This window comes from Gavialis gangeticus, unplaced genomic scaffold (assembly GCF_001723915.1).
Source record: "Gavialis gangeticus isolate Ggan-Ray unplaced genomic scaffold, GavGan_comp1, whole genome shotgun sequence".
Lineage (NCBI taxonomy): Eukaryota > Metazoa > Chordata > Crocodylia > Gavialidae > Gavialis > Gavialis gangeticus.
The window spans coordinates 7,249,233-7,260,002 of NW_017728994.1; the positions used below are offsets into that span (position 1 = coordinate 7,249,233).

Genomic DNA, 10,770 nt, shown 5'->3' on the forward strand with positions numbered 1-10,770 from the left:
AACTAAAGAAAAAACTTACCAACTTGGTTGGCAGGGAGGGCAGGCAGGGGATGGGGCTTGTGTGATTTGGAGCTTTGGCCAATTTGGCAGCAGCTGAATCTCCGAATTAGATTCGGCTGAATTGATTCAGGACAGTGATTTGAATCACCATATCGAATCACTGTCCCCCGAATCGGCCGTATCCAAATCCATAGCGAATACTAGCCATTTCGAACAGACCTAATGTTAAGCCTTGATTCTTCAGTCCAGTCCACAAGGGCAGCTTCTATACTGATACAAGTTTGGGTCCTGTTTTAGTATGTCCTTTTAAAATATTTTTTTAATATTTGTTCTTAATTTCTCCTCATGCATGAGGTTACAGTGCTTAGTTTCACAATAAGGAGGGCAGAACATTTAGGTAATGAAAACTGATTGCCTGTGACAGAGGTCTGTGATTGCTTTTGATGAAACTTAATTTTTCTCTAAATCAGTTGTTGTCATCCTTTTTAAGAGTCTGATAATTTTAGTGTAAGCCCTGACCATTTTCTGGAGCTTCCAGCATCATGGGTAACTGGTACCTCCTGAGTCAGGGGCGGCACTTGCCCCACAGCGACCAGTCAGCGCCCGTGGGGGGGGATCCCCCCATGGCTGGCATGCCGCTGGCACTTCCAGGTTGGCGCAATCGGCTGTTGGGGGACCACGGTTGATTGCTTCTCCTGGCATCTCCATTCCCTGGCCAGTGCTCTCAGGGGGTGCACGTGCTCCCTGGTGCACTCCGTACATGTTGCCACTGTCTAGCATGGTTGGCTTTAAATTTTGAGCTAGAGGTCAGTTTCTGAATTGTTAGGCAATATACTCCTTTTTATTTGTCGAAGTGATATTGATTGGAGGAATTTTTTTAAAATCAAAATACTAGCTTCTAGCTGTGATAAACAAGTCTTTTTCTATCGATGCCATTTGGTCTTTGCCCCTCTGACTCTTCCTTATTAGGGCTATTCACATGTGCAACAAATGCTTTGGCTTTTCAGCTTTTGAGACTAAAATTTTACAGTTAAGGCAAAAAAGAGATTTTGTTTCTCAGGATTTTGTTGTATGGATAGTGGGAAGAATGGCTGGGAGGATAAGTCTTTTGATATTGCTTATTTTTACTTTATCAGTAAAGGCTTTAATTTATAGTGAACAAAATTCATCAGCTTTTCCTGCTTATTGTTTACCTGCTTTGGAGCAATAATAATTTGTTTTGATAGCCATTTAGATGATCGCCTGTTTCTAAAACTATGTAACCAAAGTCTCTGTCTGTACCTCCTTCCAGAGGCCTTTCTCTTTAAAGGAGCTAACTAGTCTACAAGCATATCGTGCACATAGTAACCAATGCTGGGCAAGGTGTTGTACACTGGAGATGCAGTGGTATAGTGGCAGATATTTTTGATGACATGCAAGATGCCCCTTTCATGTACTGGAAATACTACAAAGTTGATGCTGTTTCAAAAAAAAAAAAAAGTTAGACAGCTATGAATGATTAACTTTCAAGTCACAGGACAAGGAGCAATAGACTCAGGCTGCAGCTGGGCAAGTTAAGGCTGGCGATGAGGGAAAGCAGGGGGTGCCGCACTGGGATGGGGGGTGGAAGCCCCAGAGCCGATCCCTGGCTGGTTTGACAGAGCTGGAGCTTGGCTGGATGGGACCCCTGAGTCTTCCCCCCACCCCTGCCAATCCTTGGCACCTGTGGCTCCAGGTGCAAGCCGGGCTCGGAGCGGAAGATGTGCCCTGTCATACAGCTTTTATTTCTCCCATTGCCCTTATGGCTTTTGGTTCACATGGCACCACCCGCCCCGCCCCCCAGCTGATCTAAATAGGTATGATTCCATTGACTTCAACAGAGTTATGTCAATTTACAGTAGCTAGGGGTGTGTCTCACTGCAATACCCCTCTGCATTCAATAAGTACGTCACTATTGTGGACTGAAAAAGATTTGGGACTTGAAGTTCTGCATTTAAAACTGTAAACTTAAGCATTCGGACAATAGGTGGAGACCTTGGCATTGCAACATTATCAACCCTTGTGTTACATTGGTGTAGCCTGTAAAGTCTTCATAAAAATAACTTTGTGTTCTGTATCCTCAGGCTTTTATAAATGACCCTTTTAGTGTTTTGTTAAAAGCCACTTTAACTGGGCAGTGCCTCTAGGCGAAATCCATTAATGAATGAAACAGACTAGAACTGTCAGCAAAGGACAGATTTCTTTTATCTTTTATTTCTATAGTTACTCATTCTTGAGGCAGCAATTCCAGTGTAGTGGCTTTTGGCAAATTTAGCTGCTGTTACATCATTTCAGTGAGGTTTCCCCTGGAACTGCATGTTTTATGCTGACCATCCCCATAATTAGGCATTGTGCTACTTCTGGAAAATATTGGACTTCCTGCTGTCCCCTCTTGGATCTACTGGGTGGATTACTTTGGACTTTGTCTGTTGAGGCTTTCCCACAGGTCAGTGGGAGTTTTACATATGGAGGAGCAGCAGAGTATTTAGAGTCATCACTTAAATCGGTAGCCCTGAGAGGTGAATTTTACTGCAGGGAAGAAACCTCTTCCTGTGCATAATTCTAGATTCTTATCCCAGGTACATCCCAAACATGTACCCCGTCTAGTTTTTATAACCCTTATGTCTCTGTGGGTTAGCTGCTTTGTTTATTCATCTTGATCTCTTCAACTCACCTTCCATTCTCGCAGTGCTCACTCTCCCATCCTTTCTTTTTTCTTTCTGCATACTTTGTATTCAAATTATTATATTCCTTTCTGTATAGTACATCTGCTTTCTGCAATTCAAGTAAGATGTAGACTATGAAAGCACATGCTTTTCTGGACAAATGAGTTTTTAAAGTGCCACCCTGCCCTGCCTGACTTCAGACTAACATGGCTAATTACATTTCTAATTTAAAAATGTAAGGGTCAGTTCTCGATGTCCAGGTGTGGCCATTCTTAAAGGAGAGGTTGAGGTGATGGGAGAGAAATCCTTTTTCTTATTCCCTACTAAAATTTATGCTGAGCAAGTTGGCAGATGACACCAAGCTGTGGGGAGTAGTAGATACGTTGGAGAGTAGGGCTAGAATTTGGAGTGACCTAAACAAATTGGAGGATTGGGCCAAAAGGAATCTCATGAGGTTCAACAAGGACAAGTGCAAAGTCCTACACTTAGGATGGAACAACCCCATGCACCAGTACAGGCTGGGGGGTTACTGGCTGGACAATAGCTCTGTAGAAAAGGACCTGGGGGTTACAGTGAATATGCTGAATGTGAGCCAGCAATATGCCTTAGTTGCCAAGAAGGCTAACAGCATACTGGGCTGCATTGGAAAGTGTGTTGCCAGTAGGTCAAGGGAAGTAATTATTCTTCTCTATTCAGAATTGGTGAGGCCACATCTGGAGTACAGTTTTGGGTCCCCTCCCCACACTCCAAAATGATGTGGACAAATTAGAGAGAGTCCAGCGGAGAGTGACAAAAATGGTGAGGGGGTTGGGAGACATGACTTGTGAGGAAAGACTGGGGGAACTGAGCTTATTTAGTCTAGAGAAGAGGAGACTTAATAGCAGTCTTCAACTACTTGAAGGGGGGTTCCAAAGAGGATGGAGCTAGACTGTTCTCAGTGGTGGCAGGTGACAGAACAAGGAGCATGGTCTCAAGTTGCAGCAAGGAAAGTTTAGATTAGATGTTGAGAAAATTTTTCCTACTAGGAGGGTAGTAAAACACTGGAACAGGTTACCCAGAGAGGTGGTGGAAGCTCCATCCTTGGGGGTTTTCCAAACCCGGCTAGACAAAGCTTTGGCTGGGTTGATCTAGCTGGGGCTGGTCCTGCTTTGAGCAGGGGGTTGCACTAGATGACCTCCTGAGGTCCCTTCCAACCCAAACTCTATGATTCTATGACTATGAACCTGTACTGGGAATTCTCTAAAATCATGCTGCTTATTTTGATGAAGGTGCTTCAGTTGATGTTTAACTCATAATCTGCAGTTTCCTTACTTTACTGTTTTTTCTCTCATCCTTTTGAGAAGATTTGAAGATTTCCTTGCCCGCAAGTGGTCTTCAGAGAAGCGCTTTGGTTTGGAAGGTTGTGAAGTAATGATCCCTGCCCTTAAGACCATCATTGATAAATCCAGTGAGACGGGGATTGAGTATGTAATAATGGGGATGCCTCACAGGTAACTTTTATTTAAGTAAAAAAGGTGATTGAAAATCTGCTTGCTTCCTAAGAATATTCAGACACTTTTCACATTGTTAAAAAGACTGGGATTACAGAGGCTGCTGAAGCAGAGGTCAGTTATGCCTACTAAAAGATGCATTGAACAACAGAAGTAGGGTCCTGAGAGAGCTGCCTGTCTGTGAGAGGGTAAAGCTTTCACAATTGGAGGTCAGTTGAAGACCTAGTTTGAAAGAGCAAGCAAGTCTGGCAGAGGTGATACTTATCCTCCTGTGGAGAGAGCCTGCAATTGACAAGGAGGATTGTACCCGTTTATACTCTGACAGGCAGGGCCAGGAATGGGAAAGGACTGTGTTGATGAATAATAGATTAAAAAAGAATCCACTTAGAGTGATATTCATCTTTCCTTAAACAAGACTCTCATTTGTTTGTGTGACTTTGTTTTGTTCTCTAGTTTGAATTTACATGTTACAGACAGCAGTAGACTTGGCTGTCTTTTTCTGAGAGCTGAGTATGACTGAGCTGCATAACTCTTGTTGAAAGTGCAGTCACCTTTCTAGTACATGAGAGAATTGGTACTTAAAGCCCAGGGAAATTCTGTTAGGATAAAGTAACATAATACAAACTGTAGCAGGGGAAGAGGTTATAATTGTGCCATGGTATTTCTTGCTGTTTTAACTGGGAACTACTTCTTACAGCAGCAGAAAAATATAAAACTGCCACCTGCCTTTTTTTAATACAAAATTTAAGCTGTGTAAAAGGCGGTTATATTGCAGTTTGCTACTCAAGGATAGTGTGTGCATTTATCTACTGTTGCATCTATGGTAGCTGAAGTTATTAAATTTCTGGCCCTCTCCTTTACAACAAATCTGAAGTAAACACCAGCAGCTAGCTAATGCACAGCCTGCTGTGCCTGTTGCTATAATCATTAATTTAAAAGAATTTTCAGAAGGCCACCTCTTGCCTGCACTTGTGTACCTGCAGGTGACAAAATATGCCCACCTGGCTCCCATAAATAGCTAAACTAAGAAAAATTCCAAGCTCTTGTCTGAGAATTGTTGATTAGCTGGTCAAGATAATTCTGTGTTCTTGGTATATTAAGACTAGGAAAGAAATTCTTAGAAATAAGGAAACTTACAGCAATCAACTGCATGTTGCACTCTGGAATGCCTCTGGAAATGCAATGGAGACAGTCTGGTGTGTTTGAAAGGAGGTTAAAAAGATCTTTAGTGAATTGGTACTTTTAGAAGTTTAATGTAATGTAAAGTGTAAGATGCATTTAAGGCCTGTAGCTTATACTCCTGATTTAATTGTTTTTTGTAAACTTTGATAAATTAATTTTCTGATTAAATGTATTTTTGGCTCATGATTTAAATGCATTTTGTGGCTTGTTTTAGAGGCAGGCTAAATGTGTTGGCCAACGTTATTCGGAAGGAACTGGAGCAGATCTTCTGTCAGTTTGATCCTAAACTTGAGGCAGCTGATGAGGTTAGATCCATTTTCATTACTGAGAGGGCAAAAATTCTCTTGCCCATATAGTGTGAACAGAATTAGATGCAGTTTAAGGGATGGAGTCTGTATTTTCTGTTTTCAGTGTGAATTTGTGAAATTCAGTAGCAGATTTACCCTTTACAAAATGCTGTATCATGTGCTCAAATGTAGGAGTCATAGGAATTAACTTTTCTATGAAATATAACTCTAAATCAGGTGTGTGAAACTCATCCAGCCCTGTGGGATTGATGAGCAATATGGGGCTAGTCCATGGGCTAGTCCCAGAGCATGAGGCTAGATCTAGAGGATCAAGGTGTATTATCTGGCCCGTGGGGCTGGGAATTTAGTGGTGAGTCGAATGGTGGCAGTGTTAATTACTGTGGCTCCCAGAGCCATTGCTCATCTCTGCACCAAATTCCCAACCCACAGGTAGCTCTGTGAGCCAGATGATGCAGTGCTGCACTCCAGATGTGGTCTGTGGGGCTGTCCATGGGTCAGAAATTTGATGCAGAGTGAGTGGTAGCAGTCGTAGCTCTGAGCCATACCATTTAATGCTGCTATTACTTTTCCCCACCACCAAATTTCCTGTCCTGCAGGCCAGATGACATGCCTTTTACATTCCTGCTCTAAAATGATAACTGTGGATATCCAAGTCCCAATATATCTATCTAATCTAGTTTGAAAGCTTTTGACATCTTCTGTTTTGCTTGGAGCCAAGCATGTCTGTATTTGGTTAACATTAAATAAGCACTGAACTATTTAAAATTTGAAATTATGTTGTCAAAACTATAGCATAGACTGAGACACAAGCCAGATTCATTTTTTAGATTTTAGACATGTTGAATTGGAAGTAGCTTGTATGAATGGCATTCATGAGCCTTCACTGCCTCTTGTCTATTAGGGATCTGGGGATGTAAAATATCATTTGGGAATGTACCACGAGAGGATCAACCGAGCAACAAATAAGAAAATCACCCTTTCGCTTGTGGCTAACCCATCTCATTTGGAAGCAGTGGACCCTGTTGTACAGGGAAAGACCAAAGCAGAACAGTTCTATCGAGGAGATACAGAAGGTAAAAAGGTAAATATTACTTGGATCTGGCAATAACTTTGGCTTGAACTATCAGCTTTAACTTTTTTTTCAATAGATCAGTAACAGAACTTTTGTGCTGTAAAAGTGGGTGAATTATTTTTGAAGACTGAAGCTCTTTTATAATTGGTAATGTCACCCTCGAAACAGAACTACTCATTTCAAATTAGTCTGCAGACAAGTGGTACCTTCTTCCTACTAACAAGCTTCCTGAATCTGACTGATTGGTAGGTTGATTAAGTTAAAATTTAGAAGCAATCAAATAAATTGGAACCAACTCAGCTGGGAATTGAACAAGGCAGTCAGCACAGACAAACATGTGGTTTATGACTGTCTTACTCCATTATTTGAATTTCACAGTTTCTAGGAATTACCACATTATAGACTTGAATGCTGTTGGGCTAGGCACTATAGAAACACATACCAAAAACACAGTTCTTTTCCCTGAGACTCTTATAGTTGCAATTCTTGCTACTTTAATTACTCTTTTATTTCAGGTCATGTCCATATTGCTACATGGAGATGCTGCCTTTGCTGGACAGGGAGTGGTGTATGAAACCTTTCATCTCAGTGATCTGCCATCTTATACTACAAATGGCACTATCCATGTTGTGGTCAACAACCAGGTGATTTAGCAGTGAATTCCCAAAGGAATTTGGGTGTAATGAATGAATAGCTTCTAGTGGTACTACTTTGTTCATAATGGACTGGGTATGTTGGTCTTTCTTTCAGACCCCTTACCTGCAGTAGAATTGTTATGACCTGAAAATGGTGCTTGTGGGAGGGTTCTGCACTTTTATCTTTGTCTCCCCTCTGTATTCAACGTTCCCGCTCAGTCTCCCTGCACGATGTCTTACTGGAAAACAAAAGCGTTGTAAGGCAAGGGACCAGCTCGTTAGCCTAGCATTATCTAGCTTTGCTGTCCTCAACCAGTGAAGGGGCGCGTGGCCAGTTATCAGCACAATTTCCTGCTCAAGGAGACAATAATGGAACAATTCCATTCCCCACCGGATAGCTAAACATTCTCACTCAATTGTAGATCCGCTATTTTTTCTTCATCTTTAGCCAGTTGAGACTGCCAAATATTTTGGAATGCAGGTATTTGTCCTTGCATATCATAAAAATACCCCTCACCTATCAGTTGCTCTATATCTAGGTCATCTTGTTCATCCTTCTTTGGATCTCTGAAGCAGGCTGTTCCGGGGTCCCTTTCCCACTCAACCCCTTTCTTGGTGATGACTCGTACAAGGACTTCCTCTAGATATTTCCAATCTACTCCTAAGAGCATGGGGCAAGGTAGTCTTTCAGTTAGGCCTATGGCAATTTCTTCTGTGCAACCAAGTACCATCAGCTGAACCCTCCTGCATTCATAAGTGTATGAAGCCCCATGAATACAGATCATGCTTACTGGGTTCTCTGGGTTCCCTAGATGAGATGGAAAAAGAGTGGCCCGAATCATTGACTGGGAACAACCAGTATCGATCACTGCAGGTACAATAGTGTCTCCTATTCTTACTTCTACCACTGGTTTGTTTTGATGGCCCAGCCCCTTATGCCAGCTGAAACTGCAGTTAATTTTTTCAACATGAGTATTATCGCCAGCAGTTTCAGTCTGGACTTTTTGTGGACAGAAACACAAGATGTGCCCTTTTTCCCCACATCTGTAGCATGCTACTTCTCTCAAATCCCAGGTTCGAAGTTCCCGTCCCAAATTCTGAGTATTCTCTCCCCACCGTGACTGGTTAGATGTTCCTTGCTGGGCCCCAGATGTTGGACCTCCTGAGTGGTCTCTCCTAGGGGCCTTGCCCTCTCCTGCTGCTGCAGCATAATCTTCAGCAAGTCGTAGAGCTTTTTCTACAGTCTTAGGTTGATGGCGTCGTACCCGTCGCTGGGAACTACTGCTAAGATCAGTAAGGAATTGTTCTAGTACTATAACGTCTATTGCTTCTGAGAGAGTATGTGTCTCAGGCTGCAACCATCATTCTGCCAGATCACTTAGCATTTGAGCCAGTAGATGGGGTCGAGTCCCTTCAGGGCTCTTTTTAGCCCAAAATTTCTGGTGATTTAAGACTTGGAGAAAATCTGTAATTGATATAATATCGTCACGTTTACCTTCTGGTAATCTCTAGCTTCTGTCCTGTTGAGGGCACGGTAAGCTGCTTGTGCTGGTTCAATAAGAAGAGGTCCGATTTGAGCTGCCCAGCTTCCCGGGTCCCATTTTGCGGCTGTAGCTATCCTTTCAAAGGCTTCTAGGTATGCTTCCACATCATTATCCGGGGACACGAGGCAACCTGGTTCCATCTCCATCTCTCCCCAGTGACATCTGTTTTGCCTCAATTTTCTTGCATAAATCTTGTTGGCAAGAGAAAAGCCAGATCCTTGCTTCCGCCTCTCGAGTCCTCATTTGCACTCTCTCTTCCAGCTGGGCTTGATGTCCCTGTAGAAGTTGCAGGGTAACACTGAGCCTGCTGCCAGTTGGTGGGACCTTGTGCATCTGTCAGGCCCAAATTAGGCCTAACCTAAAAAGGCCTCTGGGAGGAGGCCAACCTGACACCCTGAAGGGGCGGGGGTCAGTGTCGTGGAACCCGGACCCTATGACCTAATGCATCTGTTGCAATTCATCACCACAGAAAAGGGGAACTGCCCTGAGCCGACCCTCTGGCCCTGCCAAGTCCGGGACTTTCCGGATGTGAAGGTTGTAAAAATTGAAATTGGAAAATAACTGCTTGCAAAATGAAATAACAGCTTGGCTTTAATCCCAGAAAAGGCAGTAAGGCAAAAAGTGAACAAGGGAGAACAAGGGGGAGAGGAAAGGTACTTAAGTTGAAGGGAGTTAGGTCCCAGTTGGAACTGCTTTGGGGAGGACAAGGCTGAGGACCCAATAAAGGAGGCAGTCTCGCCACCCTGGATGCAGGGTGGGGTTCCTGAGACCTATTGGGTAACAACTGGGGATAGGGTGTGGAGTGCCTTTCCTCCAGCCTGACTTACTTGCAGCTCAGAACTTATGATGATTTCTATGTATGTTGTTGACTTTTCCTTGTAATAAAGAGTGGCACTTGAGTTTTACTTGGCGTGTGACTGGTGGGTTACTCACCTACCCCTGTTGGGAAGGGAGGGAGCCCCTAACAAGTGGTGGAGAATGTGGGCAAAGACCCCTCTTTGAGACGGCGTGGCCAGCTGGACTCAAGGAGCTGGAAACCATGTTCACACGCTGGGATAAAACCACAAGTCTTTCTGAACTCAGCAAGGTGCATCTATGGTACCCCTCCAGCGTAAGGGACCTCAGGTCCCTTGCTGTGGTAGAGGGAGTTTTTCCCAATGGCAAACAGGTAGAAAGCCTGGGAAGATGGCGTTGTTAGAAGGCGCCATCTCTTTGTTATGGGATTTGGTGGGAGTCTTGTTGCCTTTAGAGGACCCAAAGTCAGAGAAGAGACAAGAGGTGGCGGTGCTTAGCCAGGTCGTGGAACAGAACGACTGGCTGACCACCCCTCCTCCTGCGGAAATTGTGGTACACAAAACTCCACTGGATGAGCCAGGGGTAAGTGCAGTAATGGAGTCCTGAGTCCATCAGGGGCCTGATGGAGGGACTGCTGGACAACAGTGGGAGGTGGTCCCCTGAAAACCAACAGACCTCCAAACTGAACTGGCCATCTGGACAAAAAGTGCAAAAAAGAGCTAAGGCCAGTGAGCTAGCAAAGTAGCTTCCCAGGAGTTGGAAAAATTCTTCACTCCCTAAAAATCACAAGCAATGCTAGCTAAAATTTTCCCAAAAAAATGGTACAAGTCTGCCCAAGCCTCTGCAAGAGTAGGTCGTAATAGATAGGCATAAAACCGGGCATTATGCCTATCAGTTAATAAGCTTTGCCATAAAAACATTAGATCATTAAAAATTGTCCAAAGATCAACATTCAAGAAAACCAAAATGAGTAAACTAGAAAAAAGCTATACGCCAATTGAGCGGAAATGCATTCATTGAAGCAGCATTTTACTATCAGTTGAACAACCCCCCCCCCCCC

General features: G+C 43.5%; 1 protein-coding gene across 4 annotated transcripts in view; it reads left to right on the top strand.

Moving 5' to 3' along the window:
* OGDHL (oxoglutarate dehydrogenase-like) overlaps positions 1–10,770 on the top strand; it is a 136,215-nt gene that overhangs the window by 56,793 nt on the left and 68,652 nt on the right. For all 4 annotated transcript variants that reach the window (XM_019502280.1, XM_019502278.1, XM_019502279.1 and 1 more), the window contains 4 exons: positions 4,028–4,174; positions 5,571–5,661; positions 6,566–6,745; positions 7,252–7,380. In XM_019502280.1, the coding sequence (XP_019357825.1) occupies positions 4,028–4,174; positions 5,571–5,661; positions 6,566–6,745; positions 7,252–7,380 (547 nt within the window). The remainder of the gene's footprint in view (positions 1–4,027; positions 4,175–5,570; positions 5,662–6,565; positions 6,746–7,251; positions 7,381–10,770) is intronic.